The sequence below is a fragment of the Choloepus didactylus genome, chromosome 19 (genome assembly GCF_015220235.1).
Source record: "Choloepus didactylus isolate mChoDid1 chromosome 19, mChoDid1.pri, whole genome shotgun sequence".
Lineage (NCBI taxonomy): Eukaryota > Metazoa > Chordata > Mammalia > Pilosa > Megalonychidae > Choloepus > Choloepus didactylus.
In genome coordinates, this window is record NC_051325.1 from 36318128 (window position 1) to 36340901 (window position 22774).

The window sequence follows — 22774 nt, forward strand, 5'->3', positions numbered from 1 at the left end:
GGATGTATTCTATTCCCAGTTAGCTGAGAGTTTTTATCAAGAATAGTTGTTGAATTCTGTCAAATGCTTTTTTTATGCTTCTATTGTGCTGATTATATGGGTTTTCTCCTTTATTCCTTTAATGTGGTTAAATTATGTTGTTTGATTTTTTGAATGTTAATTACACCTTGCATTCCTGGAGTAAATCCCACTTAGGATGTATTATCCTTTTAATATATTGTTAAAATTCTATTTGGTAAAATTTTGTTTAGAATTTTTGTGTCTATGTTCATGAGGGCTGTTGGCCTGTAGTTTTATTTATTTTTTCCTAGTAAAGTCTTTGGTTTTGGTATCAGGGTAATGCTGGCCTTAGAATGATTTGGGAAGTATTCCCTTCTCTTTAATATTCTGTAAGAATTTGTATAGAATTGGTATTATTTCTTCCTTAAATGTTTGGTGTAATTCACTGATTAAATTATCTAGGCCTAAAGTTTTATCTCCTCTATTAGCATTTTAGTTGATTCTTTTTATATTATCCTTTTAGAGGTTAACTCAGAGATTGTGACATGCACTCTTGACCAGGTACCACTTTCTATGCAAGAACCTTATATTCCCCCACTGCTGCTATTTGTACTACTGTTCTTACATATTTTACATCTACATACAATATGCCTTCCACAATATATTGTTATTAATGTTGCTTTAAGCAGTCAATTTACTTTTATATCTACCTACATATTTACCATTCTGGTGCTCTTTATTGCTTCCTGTACCCCACAAGTTTGCTGAATTGATTCATTAGCTCTAGGAAATTTGTTGTAAACTTTTCAGGATTTTGTTTATAGGATCACGCCATCTGCAAAAAAGAGAAGTTTTACTTCTTCCTTTCTAATTTGGATGCCTTTTACTTCTTTTTCTTGCCTAATTGCTCCAGTACAATGTTGAATAACAGTGGTGACTTTGGCCATCCTTGTCTTATTCCTAACTTCAGGGGGAAGGCTTTTAGTCTTTCACTATTGAGTATAGTGTTAGCTCTGGGTTTTTCATATATGCCCTTTACCATGTTGAGGAAGTTCCCTTCTGTTTCTAGTTTTATGAGTGTTTTTATTAAGAAGGGATAATAGATTTCTCAAATGCCTTTTCTGCATCAGTTGACATAATCATGTGTTTTTTTTCTTTGTTCTATTAATGTTGTCTATTATATTAATTAATTTTTCTCATGTTGAATGAAGCTTGCATTCCTGGGATAAATCCTACTTTATCATGGTGTATAATTCTTTTAATGTGCTATTGGACCCAATTTACTAGGTTTTTGTTGAGGATTTTTGCATTTAATGTCATAAGGGATACTGCTCTGTAATTTTCTTTCCTTGTGATATCTTTATCTGGATTTGGTATTAGGGTGATGCTGGCCTCATACAATCAGTTAGGAAGTGTTCCCTCCTCTTCAGTTTTTTGGAAGAGTTTGAAAAGGATTGGTGTTAATTCTTCTTTAAATGTTTGGTAAGGTTCACCTTTGAGGTCATCTGGTCCTGGACTTTTCTTTGTTGTAAGGTTTTTGATTCAATCTCTTCAATTTTGTTTCTTCTTGAGTCTGTGTAGGTAGTTTGTGCATTTCTAGGAATTTGTCCATTTCATCTAGGTTATCTAATTTGTTGGGATGCAGTCGTTCATGGTATCCTCTTATAATCCTTTTTGTTTCTGTTGGGTTGATAGTAATGTACAACCTTTCATTTCTGATTTTAGTTATTTGTACCCTCTTTCTTTTTTTCTTCGTCAGGCTAGCTAAAGATTTGTCAATTTTATTGATCTTTTCAAAGAACCAACTTTTGGTTTTGTTGGTTTTCTCTAATTTTTAATTTTCTATTTCATTTACCTTGAATCTTTTTCTTTCTTTTCTTCAGCTCACTTTGGATTTAGTTTACTCTTTTTTTTTTTAAATAGTTCCTTCAGTTGTAAGGTTAGGTTACTGATTTGAGATATTTCTTATTTTTTAATGTAAGAATTTAGAGCTGCAAATTTCCCCCAGAGCACTGCTTTTGCAGCATCCCATAGGTTTTGTTACGTTGTATTTCTGTTTTCAGTTGCCTCAAGGTATTTCCTAATTTCCCTTTGGAAATTCTTTGACCCACTGGTTGTTTAAGAGTGTGTTGTTTAATTTCCACATGTTTTAAAATTTTCCAACCCTCTCTCTGTTACTGATATTCATTGATTCATTCCATTTTGGTCAGAGAAGATTGTGTGATTTCAATATTTTTAAATTTATTGGGACTAGTTTTGTGACCTAAGTATATAGTTTATCCTAGAAAATGATCCATGTGCACTAGGGAAGAATGTGCATTCTGCTTGTGTTGGGTGAAGTGTTCTGTATATTTAGGTCTAGTTGATTTCTATTATTGTTCAAGTTTTCTATTTCCTTATTGATATCCTGTCTAGATGTTCTATCCATTATTGAAACTGGCATATTGAAGTCTTCTACTATTAATGTAGAACTCTACATTTCTCCCTTCAAATCTGTCAATATTTGCTTCATGTATTTTGGGACTGCCACTAGTTGCATATGTGTTTATAATTATGTTGTCTTCTTGTTTAATTGACCTCTCTTTATCAGGATATAGTGTCCTTCCTTGTCCCTTGCAATTTTTTTGACTTAAAGTCTATTTTATTTGATGTTAGTATAGCTAACCAACTCTCTTTTGGTTTCTATTTGCATGGTATACTTTTTCCATCCTTTCACTTTCAGCCTGCTTATATCTTTGAATTTAAGGCAAGCCTCTTGTAAACAGCTTATAGTTGGCTTATGTTATTGTTTTTTTTAAATCCATTCCGCCAATTCCTGACTGTTGATTGGGGGTTTTAATACATTTACATTTAAAGTAACTACTGATAATGCAGGACTTTCTTCTGCCATTTTGCTTTTTTATTTTTTTATTTTTTTTTTTGGTAAGTGTTAAACCCTTTTTGTCTCTGAATTCTTCCATTACTGTCTACTTTTGTATTTAGTTGATCTTTTGTAGTGATCTATTTAGAATCCCTTCTCCATTCCTTCTGTGCAAATGTTTCAGATACATTGTTTATAGCTACTGGTGGCTTAAATTTAACATCTTCAGTCTATAACAATCTCATTTTATTTGACACCAAATATGCAAACTTTTCCTGTGCCCCTTTATTCTCCACCTTTATGTTGTTCATGTAACAAATTACATCTTTATAACTGTGTATCCAAAACCATAGATTTATCATTTTTATTTATATATATATTATTTTAATGCAATTTTATTGAGATATATTTACACTATCATTACTTTTTTTTCATTTTGAAATAAATTCAAAGTTATAGGAACAGTTGCAAAAACAATACTAACCCCATACAAAGAATTGCATCGTACCCTGACCCCCCTCCCCTGATAGCTCAATCCACCAACCTTAACATGCTGTCACATCGCTATTGCTTTCCCTTCCTCCCTATCTATCATCCATCATCTATTGCTTTGTCTTCTGAACATATGAGCGCTAGCTGCACACATCCTTGAACATACACTATAATTCACATATACACTTCCCATGAACAAGAACATTCTTTTATGCAATTCCATTAAGCGCAGCTAAGAAGTACAAGAGGTTCAACAATGATACAAAGCTTACATTCTGTATTTCCTTTTCCTTATGTCTCAACTGTGTCCCTCTGAGCCACCTGTCCTCTATCCTCCAATCCCATCCAAGTTCATCCTTGGCATTCAATCATCTATTTAGACTGTGTTTTTTTTTTTTTTTAGTTGTGGGAACATATATACAGCCTAAATCTTCCCATTCCATCCCCTCCCTAGCTTTCCGTTAGTGGGATTAATCACCTTTAGAATGTTGTAATGCTCTTTCCCACCATCCATTACTAGAAATTTCCCTTCACCTCAAACAGCAACTCCACCCTCATTTCTTAACTCCCCATTGCACCGTCCCCCATTTCTCTTAACCCGAACTCTTCATTTCATCTCTATGGTTATATTCTCTGATAGTTTCTTTGTGTTTGCTGTGGGGCTAAAATTAACCTCTTAAATCCATATCAGTCTTGTTTTTCTTTGATACCACCTCCACTTCAATAGGACACATAAACTATGTTCCTATACTCCTCCATTCCCCTACCTTTATATAGTTGTCTAAAATTACATATTTTACATTGAGTTCAAAACCACTGATTTGTCATTAGGGTTTCTATAATTTATATCATGTAGGAAGTAAATAGTGGAGTTACAGTTAAAAAATTATTGACTTCTATTTGTATTCCATTGTGGTTGGAGAATGTGCTTTGAGTATATTCAATTTTTGTTTTTTTTTAAGTTTCTTGAGGCTTGCTTTATGTCCCAGCTTATGGTCCCTTCTGGAGAAAGATCCATGATCACTAGAGAAAAATGTGTGTCCTGGTGCTTTGGGATGTAAGGTACTATATATTTCTGTTAAAATTCTCTATATCTCTTTCTTCTTTCTGTTGTTTCTCTGTTGGTAGGGTTCCCTTTAGAATCTGAAGTAGGGCAGGTCTTTTATTGGCGAAGTCTCTCAGGATTTGTTTGTCTGTGAAAAATTTAAGCTCTGCCTCGAATTTGAAGGAGAGTTTTGTTGGATAAAGTATTCTTGGTTGGAAATTTTTCTCTCTCAGTATTTTAAATATGTCATGCCACTGCCTTCTCACCTCCATGGTGGCTGCTGAGTAGTCACAGCTTAGTCTTATGTTGTTTCCTTTGTATGTGGTGAATTGCTTTTCTCTTGCTGCTTTCAGAACTTGCTCCTTCTCTTCAGTATTTGAGAGTCTGATCAGAATATGTCTCGGAGTGGGTTTATTTGGATTTATTCTATTTGGAGTTCGCTGGGCATTTATGCTTTGTGTATTTATATTGTGTAGAAGGTTGGGGAAGTTTTCCCCAACAATTTCTTTGAATACTCTTTCTAGACCTTTACCCTTCTCTTCCCCTTCTGGGACACCAATGAGTCTTAAGTTTGGAGGTTTTATTTTATCTATCGTTTCCCTGAGATCCATTTCAATTTTTTTGATTTTTTTCTCCATTCTTTCTTTCATTCTTTCATTTTCTGTTTTGTGGACTTCTAGGACACTGAGACATTGTTCAGCTTCCTCTAGTCTTGTATTGTGAATATCCAGAGTCTTTTTAATTTGGCCAACAGTTTCTTTTATTTCCATAAGATATTCTATTTTTTTATTTACTCTTGCAATGTCTTCTTTATCCTCTTCTAGGGTCTTCTTTATGTAGCTTATATCCTGGGCCATGGTCTTCTTGATGTCCTTTAAATCCTTTGCCATGTTTTCATTCCTCAATTGTATTTCTTTGATTAATTCTGCGAGGAACTTTGTTTCTTCTGATAACTTGATTTGTGTGTTTGGAGTTGGATTCTCCATATCGTCTGGTTTTATCATATGCATTGAGATTTCCTGTTGTTTTTGGCCTCTTGGCATTTGCTCTGCTTGACAGGGTTCTTTTAATTTGTAATAAAAAACCTACCTAATTTTTCAGAAACACTGTTTGGTGACATACACTCTCTAACTAACCAGCAGATGGCATCTGTGAGTCACCCCTCAAGTCAGTTCTCCACCTTGTCCCCACAGTGTGTGGGGAAATGATTCTTGTGGGGTTCAGTTGGAGAACTCAGTTTGGGTGTGTTGCTGGAGGCATCCGCCCTGAATGTGGGGCATGTGTACGGATGGCCAGGGAGGAAGGACAGTTTTACTATTCAAATCCCCCAGGTTCCCGGAGGATTCAAGGCTGCCGCAAGAGTCTAAGCCTTCATTTTATTTCAGCCCCAGGCCCTCTCTCTCACTGTCCCACAAACCACCGGACTTGGCATAGTTTCCTTGGGATCTCCGAGCAGGTCCCCCCCACCCAGCCATGATCCTCCAGGACCTCTGCTGAGGGAATGCCGTGCTACATCATCAGTGCGCGCCATCCCTCAAGGGAAGCCCTGGGCTGCCGGGCTGAGCCGGCTCACTTTCAGCCTTAAGCAAAAATGGCTGAACAGGGCATCTCCACAACCCCCTCCTCACACAGTTCCTCCTTCCCAGCTCTGGAACAACTGGCGGGGCTCTGGGCTGTGGGCATGGCCCCAGGCAGGAGTTTATCCAGCCCTCCCGGGAGCGAGCTGCTAGCTGCGGGGATTCTTTCGGCTTCTGGCTCTCCGCTCCGTTCCCCCGACCCCAGGGATATCTGCAGCGGGCTATCTTCCAGGCCAGACACCGAGAGGCCGGCCCAGCCCCTTCTTGCTGTGTTTTACTGCGTGTTTCCCATGATCGCACCTGCAGCTGCTCCTGGGTTCCCCCCCCCTTTTTTTTTCCATTAAAAGAGCCCGTTGGTCTCCAGACACCAAACCCTGGCTTCCCTGGATCGCCGCGTGGCTGCGGGACTTCCAGCCAGCTAACTCACTCGTTTCAGAATGCAGACTCCCAGTTTCACCAAGTATACAGCCCCTGGGAACTAGCAGATCTCGTCCAGCTGGCACATTGCAGTAACCGGTATTCTGGGTCATTTTCTGGTCCTTATCTAGTGTTTTCCATGGAGGTGTTCCTTAGCCCTGTCTCACCTAGCCGCCATCTTGGTTTTTATCATTACTTTTTATACATTTGTGTTTTAGATCCTGTAAGAAGTAAAAAGTGGAGTTACAGACCAACCATACAATAGTACTGGCATTATGTTTACCCATGTAGTTACCTTTCCTGGGGATCTTTATTTCTCATGTGTTTTTGACCCACTTTCTGTTATCTTTTCCTTTCAAATTGAAGAACTCCCTTTAGAATTTCTTATAGTCTAGTGGTGATGTGGTGGTGATGAATTTTGTCTTGGAATGTCTTAATCATTCCCTCAGTTTTGAAATACAGTTTTGTCAGATATAGAATTCTTGGTTGACAGTTTTTTCTTTCAGCCCTTTAAATATATCCTACCTTTGCCTTCTTGGCTCTATGGTTTCTGATGAGAAATTGGCACTTAATCTTTTTGAGGCTCCTTTGTGCATAATGCATTGTTTCTCTCTTGCAGCTTTCAGCAGTTTTTCTCTGTTTATAGCATTTGGCAGTTTGATTATAAAGTGTCTCAGTGTGGATGTTTTGCGTTTCTCCTATTTGGATATGTATATTCGTGTCTTTCATTAATTTGGGGGAGGTTTCAGCCATTGTTTCTTTGAATATTCTTTCTTTATCCCTGCCCCCCCCCCCCGCCTTCTTTCTAGGACTTCCATAATCTGTACATTGGTACACTTGATGCTGTCCCACAGATCTCTTAAGACTCTGCTCACTTTTCTTCATTCTTTTTTCTTTCTACTCAGACTGAATATTTCCAGTTGTCTTATATTCACTTTAAATGATTCTTTCTTCTGCTAGCTCTAATCTTCTGTTGATCCCCGATAGGGAATTTTAACTTTCAGTTATTGTGGTCTTCAGCCCTGTTTGGTTCCTCCATATGATTTCTATATCTTTATTGCAGTTCTCCTTTAGTTCACATATCATTTTCCTGAATTCATTTGGTAGTTTTTCTACATTTTCCTTTAGCTCTTTGAGAATATTTAAGACAGGTTTCTTTCTTAAGACTTTGGTATGTTCAAAGCCTGGGCTTCCTCATTGATGGTTTCTGATGTATTATCTTGCTCCTTTGAATGGATCATCATTTTCTGTTTCCTTACATGCCATGTAATATTATGTTGCACTCTAGAAAATCTTAATTTTTAATGTGTTGACTCTGGAATTTAGTCATTGAGGTGTCTCTTCTTTAAGCTTATATCCACTAATGTTATGATAGGCATTCCCTTTAATGCTAGGAGCTAACAAAAATAAGAGATGGAGAGAGAAAAGAAAAAACAAACCAAAAACAAAAAGAAAGCAACACCTTTCCCAGAGTTTTCAGTTTGTTCCGTGTGAGTGCTCTCCATCAGAGCTTAGCCAGGCCAACTATGAATCTGAAGATTGGTCAGAGGCAACTTACGGTCCTCCCTGGTCTTCTCTGGGTATGTGTTTGTCCTGGGCATGTGTCTGTGACCTTAGGAATTCCCCCATTTACACAGATCTCAATACCTTTCTGCCCCTGGGAAAGAGACCCTCCTCTTGATCCTAGGTGCTATATTGTATATTGTAAAGCTGTGAATTCTTTGCCCCAAGCAGCTGCAATTTGATTATTTTGTCACAGTGCTTTGGTTGCCTTGTGAGCTGCTTCCACATTCTTGGATGGCAAATCAGAGACAAGTGTCCTGGTTCAGTTTTCAGTCTGCCAGCAGACAAATTGATACGGATGTTCATGCACACCAGTATGTGCACCAGGGTCGTTCTGCTTCCTCCTTCCTCCTGCCTAATGCAAGGACCTGCATTAGGCAAACAGGCTGGCTCCAGGCTGAGCCAAGGAGTAGGTAGGGAAAGGGCCAGCAAAGGTGCCACAAAGTTTTCCTACCATTTTTAAGTTGCCTTTTTAAAAACTTGGCACTCACCCAGCTATTGCAGCACTTTAACTATTTTCTGAAACTCTGAGAAAGATGGTTCTGCCTGTTTTTGCTTATTGTTTAAAGATTCTGTGGGTGTATGGGGTCCCAGAGTCTCTCATTCTGCCATCTTCATGATGTCACTCCTCCAGCCAATTTTAAATTTCGGGTGTATTTATTTGTTCTAGAATGCTTGTTTGATTATTTTCTATAAAGTCCAATTCTGTGTTGAAATTCTCCTTCTTTTCACCCATTTGGTTCATATTTTCCTTTATTTTATTACATTATTTATAATAGTTATGTTAAAGTCTTTTTTTGCTAACCCCAATATTTGAATCATCTCTGAATCTGCTTCTAATGCTTATTTCTGCTTTTTTTATTGGTTACACTTTCCTACCTTTTCAAGTCTTATACATAAAAAATAATTTTCTGAACTTTGTGTTAAAAATAACTGTCTAGAGACTGAAATTGAAGTTATTTTCCTATAGAGCGTTTGCTCTTTGCCCTGTATAGGGATGATCACCTCAATTCAGTAGGAATTGAGCTGCTTCAGAGCTTGATTGCAGCTTTAGGTGGACTCAGCTCACCTCTGTTTCCAGTTGTCTCATGAACAAAGTGTGTTGTGTGTTTGTTGTAGGCTTCTCCCTCTAGTGGGACTCTGTCTCCCAATGATCTCATTCTGCCTTTCTAGCCCAATTTCCAGAACCTGAGCCTCCGCAGTGCTCAGCAGATATCCTGCAGGAAAAATGGTGGTGCATTTGGGACTGCACTCAATTTAATCCATCATGCCAGCTAGCATGGCCATCACTAACTCTGCTGGTTACTCTTCTCTCCAGTAGATTGTTTTTACCTAAGCTACACCTGATTCTCACTCAGTGTGTGACCAGATTTCAGGACATGCCTCCAGAAAAGAAAACAGCTCCTAATTTCAATTCTTGGAAGGAATCTTCCCTCTCTCTAATTTTAGTTAATGTAGTCTCCTTTGCTTCTACAGCTCTCCAATGACTTAAAAATAGGATTTTGTAAATTTTTTTGGCAGTAGAAGAGTATCTTATTCATTATACTCTGCCTGGAAGGTAGGATTCCTGTTTCTCTATTCTGACTACCTACTTTCTATTCCAGCAATGCCCTCCTCCCTGCCCAAACCTCCCATCTGGTGGATGCCTGGCCATTTTATACCATTGTCATTTTATACACAAGTGACTTGAAGTCGAACTGAGGATTATTCAGTCATTGTCAAAGTAATCTCCCCATCTCAGCCTATGCTTTGGCAGGAAGCTTTAGGTCTGATCTCCAAGCATATTCTGAAGCTGGTGTCTGATTCCTGTAGATTTTTACTGAGTACCTAATATAATGCCTGGCATATGGTGGGCCCTCAATATTTGGACTGGGTATAAGGGGTTGCTGGCTGACCCTTGAGGATGGAGGCAGAAGGCAGAGGTTTCAGAGAAGGGGGATTTACCAGTGCAGTCCTTGTTACTGAGTAGGGTCTCTGGTTAAATCTCAGGGACATTTGGCTTGACTGTTTGGAGAAGGCTACAGGATCCTTGGAGGGATGGTGATGATAAACAAGAAGCTACCTTAGAGGACAAGGTTGACTCCAAAGATGCTATCAAAAAGGCCCTCCAGCCAAACTTTCAGTGAGTTATTACAGCCCATCTGGTCTTCTCTGGTCTTGAGAAAGGGATGCTGAGAGACTTCCCAGGTCCCAGGCAGCCTGCACCTGGGTTGGGTAGTGCTGGGCATGGTGGGGGAGGGCATTGGGAAGGCCAGAGGGTTGAGGCCTGCAGGCAACTTTACTCCCCAGGTGGGTGCTATGTGCTAAGGGCCTGAGGCCCTGTTCTTGCCCATTCAAGCTGAAAAATTGAGCTGGAAAGGGGAAAAGGACAAAAGACTCAGGTCCTCAGATAGGGCCAGGCTCAGATTTGCCAGGCAGGCTTACCCTGCAGAGGCCATTTCCAAGTGACCAGAGGCTCCTGGCAGGAGAGTGTCTAGGCCCCTGCCAAGGGCTCTAGTCCCAAGCAGACACTGCATTATTTCTCTGATTCATGGGGAAGAGCAGGGTGCTTGCTACCTGTTCCTTCCCTTACAGGTTCCTCCCCCAACCACACTCCACAGATTCCTGACCAAGTCTTAAATAATGTTGGTTCATTCAAAAAATACTTTTTGAGGCCCCACTGACTTATAGGCCCTGTTCTAGGTTCTAAAGACCTAAAATGATCCAGACGTAGATCCTACCTTAGAAAAACCACAATCTATTTGGGGAGGTGGACATGTAAACTCATGACTTCAGTACTATGTGATAAGTCATGGGAGTATTAAGAACAAGGATGACTCAGAGGACAGTCTACCTAATTGGGTGGATCAATATGGAAGGCTTTAAAGAGAGGGGATTCTGAGTTGGGTTTTGAGGTATAAGTAGGAATTTGCCGGGCACTTATAGAGTCTTTGGGTCTCCTGAGTTCCCTGTTAAGGCACACCTTGACATTCCTGTTTGTGGGGGGTATCAAAAAAGTTGGAGGCAGGGTTTCTCTGGGAAGGGGAGTCTGCTTAAATATTCCACATAAGAAGGTTCAGCTAAGGTCACAATGGTGTGGGAGGGGATATGAGTCCTCCATGGAGAAGAGCACAGGTAGGTGGTGGGGACACAGGCCTTGCTGGGGCTAGATTAATCTGGACTTTGCTTATATTAATTGAGCACTTGCTCTATGATGGACCCTGGGCAATTGACAATGGGTGAAGGGTGAGAGATAGCAGAGGATCAGGCCTAGGAGAGGGAGACCCTCTTGGGGTTCTTGAGAGGGCTGCCCTACCTCTTGGGGAGTGGGGGAGAGGGGAGCAGCTTGTAAAGGAAAGCCCTTCATGGCAGGGAAGAGCGGGATCTAGCTGAGGTCCTGGCCTACCAGCGGCGGGAGCAGGTGGCACTGATGGATCTCCTGTATGAGAAGGCAGACAAGGAGGCTGAAGCTTGGGCCAAAGTGCAGAAGATGGCCCTGCTGTCACCATGGGCAGGAGAACGCTCCTTGAAGGACATTGAGAGCAGCTGGCTCAAGTGGGAATCTAAGGGAAAGCTGGTAAGGCTGACGGGGGGTGGGGTGGGGGTGGGCACTGGAGGACAAGGGGAAGAGCCCCCAACTCTCAGCCCTGAGTCTTCACTCTTGCCCATGACTTCTGTAGGTGAGTAAAGTCTTGGGAGCAGCATATAAGTACAAGGAACGGTCACGGAGTCCTGCGCTTCTCTCCACCAATGTTCAGTATGCCTGGATGAAGTATCAGGTGAGACAGGGTAAAGCCACCTTCCTGAGATGCTGGGGTTGAAGGCCAAAGGGTCCCAGCTTCATCAGTGGCCACCTTGTGCCCACATGGCCCCCGAGTGGGAGTGATGGCAACATCCATCCTTTAACAGGATCTGAGCCACAGACAGTTCTGGAATGTGGGTAGTCTGGCTTGTTGGCTTTATCAAACAGTCTGTTGAAGCCACAGACTCAGGTTTTGTCTTTGAGAACAGAGCTCAGTGGACTTGTGGGAGGAGGTCCTTTTTGGTCTGGCACTTTTCTATAGCTTTCAAAGCATTTCCTGTAGTCTGTGATTATTAATTTGCTTGGTAGTGCATTTACTGCTCGTGCTCCCATGATTGTGGGCTGCTCAAGAGCAGACACGGGGTTTCTTAGGACCAGGCACACAGTAAGTAAGAGTGAAAGGAAGAGGGGTAGCCCTCCTTGGGGCATTAAAGAAGGAGCAGGGGACTGTGGAAAGAGCAGACTTGAGACTTACCCTGCCTCATGCTTGGGCAGATCCCAATCCTTCCCAGCCTCGTTTTCCTCATCTGCCTCAGGGAGATTAGGGGAACTCCTTCCCCCATGGTGGGGATTAGGAACAAGTGAGATAATACCAAAGGCCACCTCCCTGCAGGACTCCTCTGTCCCAGGCCGGGGAAAGGCTAGGGTGGGAGGGATTGCTTGCCCCTGTCCGCAACTTGGTGAGGGTGGACGGGAGAGACAAGAGCCTGTGCAGGAGCTCGTGGCCCCGAGCCCCACTCGGAGCACCTGGCAAGCATGTGCCGAGATAGGGCTGGGTGTCTGGCCTGTGCAGAGTCAGCTAGCAGGTCCTGCAGGCTGTGGTTACCAGCAGTGACCACAGTGCTCTGGAGCCTCCTTTATTTGGAATAACTTCAGTGCTCCACAGAGGGAGGGGACCAATATCCTTTCTGCAAGCCTGCCCGTGGCCCTTGGGGCCCTTGGCTCCAACAGGTGCCCTCACCATGCTCCCCTGCTCTGTCCCCCACAGATCTTGCCTCAGATCTACCAAAATCTGCACTTTAGTGACCTGAAGCCCACCCAGCAGTTTGACTTCTCTGCCACACACAGGGTCCCAGAAGAGAGGGTCCAGCGCATCCACATGGTGACCCATCAAGTCCAGAAGGGCCTGGAGGGCGACAGGGAGCAGGCCGTGCCTGACGTTGCCGCCAGCATGCCTGCTGCCCCCTCCAGCCCCTCCTCCTTGCCCTCCCTCTCAGCCTCTGCCTCCAGATTTCTGGACTCCAACTCATCCACTTCCCCAAGGCTCCAGTCCTCCTCCTCCTCACTGCGGCCCTGGTCAGCCTCCGTGATCCAGTTCACCCCCTCGGTCCCATCCCAGACACTCAGGCACCGCTCAGGGCTTGTGTCTTCCATGAAGAGGGGCTCCCACGTCAAGTTCTGAGGTGCTCCTGCCCTTCTCTCCAGTCCGGCTGCTTGCCCACCAGGCCCTCCAGGGTGCTGCGTGTGGCTGGCTTATTCCCTCCCAGACCCTAGGGGGTGAGGACCTTCCTCCAGCTGCCCCCACCCAGCCTCTCTAGTGAAGCTGACCTGTCTTCTCTCTGGCTCCTCACCAGAGACCAGGAAAATAAAATAAATTTCCTCAGCTGTTGGAGTCCCACGGCCATGAGGTTGGGCTGCGTGTCCCTCTCCACTAGGTCGGGGAGCCGGCACTTCCGAGGTTGGTCAGGTTCCCCTGACGGTGCAGACAGGATGCAGAGGCTAGAGTCCCTCTGCCAAGGAGGCCAGGGGCGGCTGCGGCGCTCTGGGGCAGGGACTTCGCAGGTCTCTACATGTGGTAGGTGGGCCATGCCGCTGGGGTGACCTGTTGGCTCAGAAACTTAGTTCAGCCTCGCAGCAAGAGCGAGGCCCAGCAGCTGTCCGGTGGTGGTAGCCGCTGTTTGTCTCCTGCCCCTGCTGTCTGTCCATCCTCCTTCACCATCGGGCACTCTACCCCAGGGCATCCTGCATTTGCAAACTGTCCTGTCCCTTGTGCAAGGGAGGCCTGAAGCATGGTGGAGAGCACCTGCCCTGGCTATACCACTGCCTTAGTTTCCGGGGGCTGCCGTAATGAAGTATCACAAACTGCGTGGCTTAAAACAACAGAAATCTATTTTCTCACAGTTCTAGAGGCCAGAAGTCCAAATCAAAGTGTCAGCAGGGCCCTGTTCCCTCTGAAGTCTATAGGGAAAAATCTATTCAGCCCTCTCTCCTGGCTTCTGGAGGTGGCAATGCTTGGAGTTCCTTGGTTTGCATGTGGCTCAGTCTCTGCCTCCATCATCACATGGTATTCTCTCCTCTTGTGTCTGTGTCTCCTGTCCCCTTCTTTTTAGGACACCTTTTAGGCTGGATTCAAGGCCCACCCTACTCTAGGTTGACCTCATTTTAACTTGCCTTATTCTAGCTGTAATGACCTGATTTCCAGATAAGGTCACATTTTGAGGTACAGGGAATTAGGACTTTAACGTTTCTTTTTTGGGGGACGCAATTCAACCCATTATAGCCACCATCTGGCTTTGGAACCACTTGCCCTCTCTGGGTTCATTATTCCCCACCTGGTCTGTCACCCTCCAGCCCAGAGGCACCCAGTCCAGGCCTCTGCTAGGCCCTTGGACACCTTGACATCCCATTTCTGGTGGGGACTTCTGGGTCCTTCACATACCACCTGGTGCCTGGGGAGAGCCAGAGCTGCCTGCTGCTTCTGCCCTGTGCTGGCCACAGTGCCCTTTGTCCCCAGGGGTGTCTGTAACTGCTGCAGTATCCCTGCAGGGCCTCCTGCCAAAGGCTCAGCCTGAGGGGCATACATGTCACTTCTCATCTCTCTCTCCACCTCGCCTTCCATCCCCTTTCATAGTTGACAGGTGTAGAGGGACAGGGCTGCCCTCTTCCTTTTTGACAGGGAGTTCCCCTTTATCACCTATTGCCTGGGCCTCCTTCCTGGGGCCACTGTCTCTCTGCACCAAGGAGGAAACTATGATCTGAGCCTCCAAGCCTTGGTTCTTGGATTAGGGAGCCTGGGGGTGCTCAGGGACCAGGGTTTATTGAGGTCACATACATTGCATACTATACCCCCGAATCTCCCCCAGTTTGTGGATCCACTCGAGTATCAGGAGAGCTACTTGAGCTGTAGGCACCTGCAGTGCAGGAGGCGAGGGGGTGGAAGAGCAGATCTTAGGACGGGTTGTGAGGGTAGGAGCTGGGTGTGTTGGTCAGACCGGTGCCCTCAGTCTGAGCACCACTCCAAACCCCACCAGGGGCAGGCCTGGCCCTCTGCCCGCTACTTGCCCGGGTCTATCTGCCACGCACTTGCTCCTTCTCAGGGGCTACTTGACTTCCTGCTGCATTTGAACCTCACAGCAGTCCAGAGAGGTGGGCTGAGAGGAATCTGCAGCCCCTCTTTTTTTTTTATTTTTATTTTTTTTTTAATCTTCATTTTATTGAGATATATTCACATACCACGCAGTCATACAAAACAAATCGTACTTTCGATTATTTACAGTACCATTACCTAGTGGTACATTCATCACCCAGATCAATCCCTGACACCTTCATTAGCACACACGCAAAAATAACAAGAATAATAATTAGAGTGAAAAAGAGCAATTAAAGTAAAAAAGAACACTGGGTACCTTTGTCTGTTTGTTTCCTTCCCCTGTTTTTCTACTCATCCATCCATAAACTAGACAAAGTGGAGTGTGGTCCTCATGGTTTTCCCAATCCCATTGTCACCCCTCATAAGCTACATTTTTATACAACTGTCTTCGAGATTCATGGGTTCTGGGTTGTAGTTTGATAGTTTCAGGTATCCACCACCAGCTACCCCAATTCTTTAGAACCTAAAAAGGGTTGTCTAAAGTGTGCATAAGAGTGCCCACCAGAGTGACCTCTCGGCTCCTTTTGGAATCTCTCTGCCACTGAAGCTTATTTCATTTCCTTTCACATCCCCCTTTTGGTCAAGAAGATGTTCTCCGTCCCACGATGCCAGGTCTTACATTCCTCCCCGGGAGTCATATTCCACGTTGCCAGGGAGATTCACCCCCCTGGGTGTCTGATCCCATGTAGGGGGGAGGGCAGTAATTTCACCTTTCAAGTTGGCTTAGCCAGAGAGAGAGGGCCACATCTGAGCAACAAAGAGGCATTCGGGAGGAGGCTCTTAGGCACAACCATAGGGAGGCCTAGCCTCTCCTTTGCAGCAGCCGTCTTCCCAAGGGTAAAACCTGTGGTAGAGAGCTCAACCCATCAAACCACCAGTCCCCTATGTCTGTGGTCATGTTAGCAACCATGGAGGTGGGGTAGGCGAATACCCCTGCATTCTCCACAGGCTCCTCAAGGGGCCACTACATCTTTTTTTTTTCCTTGTTTTTCTTTTTTTTTTTTTTTAACTTTCCCTTCTTTTTTAAATCCACTGTATGAAAAAAAAGTTAAAAAGAAAACAAACACACAATAAAAGAACATTTCAAAGAGACCGTAACAAGGGAGTAAGAAAAAGACAACTAACCTAAGGTAACTGCTTAACTTCCAACATGTTCCTACTTTACCCCAAGAAAGTTACCTAATATAGCAACATTTCTGTGAACTTGCTCCTACTATATCCATCAGAAATTAACAGACCATAGTCATTCCTGGGCATCCCCAGAACGTTAAATAGCTTATCTGTTCTTGGATTATTGTTCCCCCCTTCCTTAATTGCTCTCTATTGCTAGTTCCCCTACATTCTACATTATAAACCATTTGTTTTACATTTTTCAAAGTTCACATTAGTGGTAGCATATAATATTTCTCTTTTTGTGCCTGGCTTATTTCGCTCAGCATTATGTCTTCAAGGTTCATCCATGTTGTCATATTTTTCACGAGATCGTTCCTTCTTACTGCCGCGTAGTGTTCCATCGTGTGTATGTACCACATTTTATTTATCCACTTATCTGTTGAAGGACATTTGGGTTGTTTCCATCTCTTGGCAATTGTGAATAATGCTGCTATGAACATTGGCGTGCAGATATCTGTTCGTGTCACTGCTTTCCGACCTTCCGGGTATATACCGAGAAGTGCAATCGCTGGATCGAATGGTAACTCTATATCTAGTTTTCTAAGGAACTGCCAGACTGACTTCCAGAGTGGCTGAACCATTATACAGTCCCACCAACAATGAATAAGAGTTCCAATTTCTCCACATCCCCTCCAGCATTTGTAGTTTCCTGTTTGTTTAATGGCAGCCATTCTAACCGGTGTTAGATGGTATCTCATTGTGGTCTTAATTTGCATCTCTCTAATAGCTAGTGAAGCTGAACATTTTTTCATGTGTTTCTTGGCCATTTGTATTTCCTCTTCAGAGAACTGTCTTTTCATATCTTTTGCCCATTTTATAATTGGGCCGACTGTACTATTGTCATTGAGTTGGATTTCTTTATATATGCAAGATATCAGTCTTTTGTCAGATACATGGTTTCCAAAAATTTTTTCCCATTGAGTTGGCTGCCTCTTTACCTTTTTGAGAAATTCCTTTGAGGTGCAGAAACTTCTAAGCTTGAGGAGTTCCCATTTATCTATTTTCTCTTTTGTTGCTTGTGCTTTGGGTATAAAGTCTAGGAAGTGGCTGCCTAATACAAGGTCTTGAAGATGTTTTCCTACATTATCTTCTAGGAGTTTTATGGTACTTTCTTTTATATTGAGATCTTTGGTCCATTTTGAGTTAATTTTTGTGTAGGGGGTGAGGTAGGGGTCCTCTTTCATTCTTTTGGATATGGATATCCAACTCTCCCAGCCCCATTTGTTGAAAAGACCATTATGACTCAGTTCAGTGACTTTGGGGGCCTTATCAAAGATCAGTCGGCCATAGAGCTGAGGGTCTATCTCTGAATTCTCAATTCGATTCCATTGATCTATATGTCTATCTTTGTGCCAGTACCAGGCTGTTTTGGCAACTGTGGCTTTATAATAAGCTTCAAAGTCAGGGAGTGTAAGTCCTCCCACTTCGTTTTTCTTTTTTAGAGTGTCTTTAGCAATTCGAGGCATCTTCCCTTTCCAAATAAATTTGATCACTAGCTTTTCCAAGTCTGCAAAGTAGGTTGTTGGAATTTTGATTGGGATTGCATTGAATCTGTAGATGAGTTTGGGTAGAATTGACATCTTAATGACATTTAGTCTTCCTATCCATGAACATGGAATATTTTTCCATCTTTTAAGGTCCCCTTCTATTTCTTTTAGTAGAGTTATATAGTTTTCTTTGTATAGGTCTTTTACATCTTTGGTTAAGTTTATTCCTAGGTACTTGATTTTTTTAGTTGCTATTGAAAATGGTATCTTTTTCTTGAGTGTCTCTTCAGTTTGTTCATTTCTAGCATATAGAAACATTACTGACTTATGTGCATTAATCTTGTATCCCGCTACTTTGCTAAATTTGTTTATTAGCTCTAGTAGCTGTATCGTCGATTTCTCGGGTTTTCTAGATATAAGATCATATCATCTGCAAACAATGAGTTTTACTTCTTCTTTTCCAATTTGGATGCCTTTTATTTCTTTGTCTTGCCGGATTGCCCTGGCTAGCACTTCCAGCACAATGTTGAATAACAGTGGTGACAGCGGGCATCTTGTCTTGTTCCTGATCTTAGAGGGAAGGCTTTCAGTCTCTCACCATTGAGTACTATGCTGGCTTTGGGTTTTTCATATATGCTCTTTATCATGTTGAGGAAGTTTCCTTCAATTCCTACCTTTTGAAATGTTTTTATCAAAAATGGATGTTGGATTTTGTCAAATGCTTTTTCAGCATCTATTGAGATGATCAATTGATTTTTCCCTTTTGACTTGTTAATGTGTTGTAATACATTGATTGATTTCCTTATGTTGAACCATCCTTGCATGCCTGGAATGAACCCCACTTGGTCATGGTGTATGATTTTTTTAATGTGTCTTTGGATTCGATTTGCAAGTATTTTTTTGAGGATTTTTGCATCTATATTCATTAGGGAGATTGGCTGGTAGTTTTCCTTTTTTGTAGCATCTTTGCCTAGTTTTGGTATTAGATTGATGTTAGCTTCATAAAATGAGTTAGGTAGTGTTCCATTTTCTTCAATGTTTTGAAAGAGTTTGAGTAAGATTGGTGTCAGTTCTTTCTGGAAAGTTTGGTAGAATTCCCCTGTGAAGCCATCTGGCCCTGGGCATTTATTTGTGGGAAGATTTTTGATGACTGATTGGATCTCTTTGCTTGTGATGGGTTGGTTGAGGTCTTCTATTTCTTCTCTGGTCAGTCTAGGTTGTTCATATGTTTCCAGGAAATTGTCCATTTCCTCTACATTATCCAGTTTGTTGCCATACAGTTGTTCATAGTATCCTCTTATAATTTTTTTAATTTCTTCAGGATCTGCAGTTATGTCACCTTTTTCATTCATTATTTTGTTTATGTGGTTCTTCTCTCTTTTTGATTTTGTCAGTCTAGCTAGAGGCTTGTCAATCTTGTTGATCTTCTCAAAGAACCAACTTTTGGTGATATTTATCCTCTCTGTTGTTTTTTTGTTCTCTATGTCATTTATTTCTGCTTTAATCCTTGTTATTTCTTTTCTTCTACTTGGTTTAGGATTGGTTTGCTGTTCATTTTCTAGTTTCTTCAGTTGATCCATTAGTTCTTTGATTTTGGCTCTTTCTTCCTTTTTAATATATGCATTTAGTGCTATAAATTTCCCCCTTAGCACTGCTTTTGCTGCATCCCATAGGTTTTGGTATGTTGTGTTCTCATTTTCATTCGTCTCTATGTATTTAGCAATTTCTCTTGCTATTTCTTCTTTAACCCACTGATTGTTTAGGAGTGTGTTGTTTAACCTCCAGGTATTTGTGAATTTTCTAAGTCTCTGATGGTTATTGACTTCTAATTGTATTCCATTGTGGTCAGAGAATGTGCTTTGAATAATTTCAATCTTTTTAAATTTATTGAGGCTTGTTTTATGTCCCAGCATATGATCTATTCTGGAGAAAGTTCCATGAGCACTAGAAAAGTATGTGTATCCTGGTGATTTGGGATGTAATGTCCTGTATATGTCTGTTAAATCTAATTCATTTATCAGATTGTTTAGGTTTTCAATTTCCTTATTGGTCTTCTGTCTGGTTGATCTATCTATAGGAGAGAGTGATGTGTTGAAGTCTCCCACAATTATTGTGGAAACATCAATTGCTTCCTTTAGTTTTGCCAGTGTTTCTCTCATGTATTTTGTGGCACCTTGGTTGGGTGCATAGACATTTACAATTGTTATTTCTTCTTGTTGAATTGCTCCTTTTATTAGTATGTAGTGTCCTTCTTTGTCTCTCAAAACATCCCTGCATTTGAAGTCTATTTTATCTGAGATTAATATTGCTACACCTGCTTTCTTTTGGCTGTAGCTTGCATGAAATATTTTTTTCCATCCTTTCACTTTCAGTTTCTTTGTGTCCCTGTGTCTAAGATGAGTCTCTTGTATGCAACATATTGATGGTTCATTTTTTTTGATCCATTCTGCGAATCTATATCTTTTAATTGGGGAGTTTAATCCATTTACATTCAACGTTATAACCGTGAAGGCATTTCTTGAATCAGCCATCTTATCCTTTGGTTTATGTTTGTCATATTTTTCCCCTCTGTCTATTAATATCCTTTATTGTACCCATACCGAATCTCTTTAGTACTGAACCTTTCTCCAAGTCTCTCTGTCCTGTCTTTGTTTCTCTGTCTGTAGGGCTCCCTTTAGTATCTCCAGTAGGGCAGGTCTCTTGTTAGCAAATTCTCTCAGCATTTGTTTGTCTGTGAAAAATTTAAGCTCTCCCTCAAATTTGAAGGAGAGCTTTGCTGGATATAGTATTCTTGGCTGGAAATTTTTCTCACTCAGAATTTTAAATATATCGTGCCACTGCCTTCTTGCCTCCATGGTGGCTGCTGAGTAGTCACTACTTAGTCTTATGCTGTTTCCTTTGTATGTGGTGAATTGCTTTTCTCTTGCTGCTTTCAGAACTTGCTCCTTCTCTTCTGTGTTTGACAGTGTGATCAGTATATGTCTCAGAGTGGGTTTATTTGGATTTATTCTATTTGGAGTTCGCTGAGCATTTATGATTTGTGTATTTATGTTGTTTAGAAGATTTGGGAAGTTTTCCCCAACAATTTCTTTGAATACTCTTCCTAGACCTTTACCCTTTTCTTCCCCTTCTGGGACACCAATGAGTCTTATATTCGGACGTTTCATATTATCTATCATATCCCAGAGGTCCATTTCGATTTTTTCAAATTTTTCCCCCATTCTTTCTTTTATGCTTTCATTTTCCATTCTGTCATCTTCGAGGTCACTGATTCGTTGTTCAACTTCCTCTAGTTTGTACTATGAGTGTCCAGAATCTTTTTAATCTGGTCAACAGTTTCTTTAATTCCCATAAGATCATCCATTTTTTTATTTAGTCTTGCAATGTCTTCTTTATGCTCTTCTAGGGTCTTCTTGATTTCCTTTGTCTCCCGTACTATGGTCTCATTGTTCATCTTTAGTTCTTTGAGTAGCTGCTCTAGGTGCTGTGTCTCTTCTGATCTTTTGATTTGGGTGCTTGGGCTTGGGTTATCCGTATCGTCTGGTTTTTTCATATGCTTTATAATTTTCTGTTGTTTTTGGCCTCGTGGCATTTGCTGAACTTGATAGGGTTCTTTTAGGATTTGTAGACAAATTGAAGTCCTTATCTCTAATTTATCAGATCTACAGCTTCATGGAGTACACTTTCTCTAACTAACCAGCAGGTGGCGTCCACGAGCCACCTGTTCTCCACAAGCCAGTTCTCCCCTGTTTAGCCTTTTTGGTGAGTGGGGGAGTGAGTCTTGTGGGGTCCAATTGGTGTACCAAGCTTATGTGTGTAGTTGGTGTTGCCTGCCCTGTATATGGGGCGTGTATCTGGGCAGTCAGGGAGGGGGGGTGGCTCTAACAATCAAATCTCCCTGGTGATCCTAGAGTTTTAAAGCTGCTGCAATAGTCTAATCCTTCAGTTCAGTCCTGCCACAGTTTGTCTCTGCCACTGACCCACAAGTCCTTGGTATTGGCGTATGGCTCCTGAGACTTGCAAGTGGGCCCCTCTTCCAGGCCATGCACCCCGGATCCTCTGTTGAGGGATGACTGTGCTATGTCACAGGTGAGTGCCATCCCCCCAGGGCAGTTCTGGGCTGCTGGGCTGTGTAGGGAGGCTCCCAGTCTGCTGAAATGATGGCTGAATGGGGCTTTGTTAATTCACACTGCTCCACCTTCCCAGCTCTGGGACATTCAGCTGAGGTTGCAGGGAAGGCTAATGTCCACGCCCAGTTTTGTGGTGTGTGCCTGTTATTTGAAGCACTTCCGTCACACTGGGTTGTCTGGGGCAGTTCTGGGCTATGGGGCTGGCGATGGGCAGGAGTGTTTCCTGTCCACCAGGATGATAGCTGTGAGCGGACACCCCCCTTTTCTTGGAAAGTTGTGGTGTTTAGTGAATTTTCTCAGCCACTGGATTATTGCGTTTTGTCTCAGAGCTCTGTTAGTTCTGCTCTTGACTTGACCTGCCCAAATTGCAAGTCTTTGAAGCTTTCTGTATTGGGCTTCTTAGAGTAATTGTTTTAGAAAAAGAAAAAAGGATTAAAAAAAAAAAAAGGGCCCTCCAAAGAGATCTAATGGGTTATTGAAATGCTAAGAGACAAAGCAACCAGGGCCATTAAGGAAAGGTCCACAGGGCAGAGAGATCAGCTTTTCTTCGGGATTTGCATATGCGCCTCAGGGCCTGAGCTGGGGCCTGAGCTGGGGCCTGAGCTCTGCCCTTCCCCTTTCTATGTTCACCAGAACTCCAAAAATCCTCCGCTTTTATTTTGGAGTTTTTCGTGTTGTTTTTTTTCTCTATGCCTGTCTCCTCTCTGCTGGGCTGGCTGCTCTCAGATTCTCTGGTGTCTGGTCTCAGTCTATGTATGGTTGGAGTTTGCATCAGTAGAATGAGTTTCCGATAAGGGCTGCCACTGCAGTTCTCCCTTCTCCTTCCGGCAGCTGACAGCCCCTCCTCCCACGGGACTGAGCCTGGCAGGGAGGGGCGCG

The 22774-nt window shown here is 42.5% G+C and overlaps 1 protein-coding gene across 12 annotated transcripts in view; it reads left to right on the plus strand.

Annotated features, from left to right (window-relative positions):
- The window catches only part of EFCAB8 (EF-hand calcium binding domain 8), a 110641-nt gene extending 95532 nt beyond the window's left edge, over positions 1-15109 (plus strand). For 6 of the 12 annotated variants that reach the window (XM_037811101.1, XM_037811100.1, XM_037811103.1 and 3 more), the window contains 4 exons: positions 9944-10076; positions 11306-11510; positions 11614-11712; positions 12724-15106. In XM_037811101.1, the coding sequence (XP_037667029.1) occupies positions 9944-10076; positions 11306-11510; positions 11614-11712; positions 12724-13137 (851 nt within the window). In that variant the 3' untranslated portion in view covers positions 13138-15106. Of the gene's footprint in view, positions 1-9943; positions 10077-11305; positions 11511-11613; positions 11713-12723 lie in introns of all 12 variants that reach the window. The other 6 variants (XM_037811096.1, XM_037811093.1, XM_037811104.1 and 3 more) reach the window with 3 other exon arrangements.
- Positions 15110-22774: the final 7665 nt, after the last annotated feature.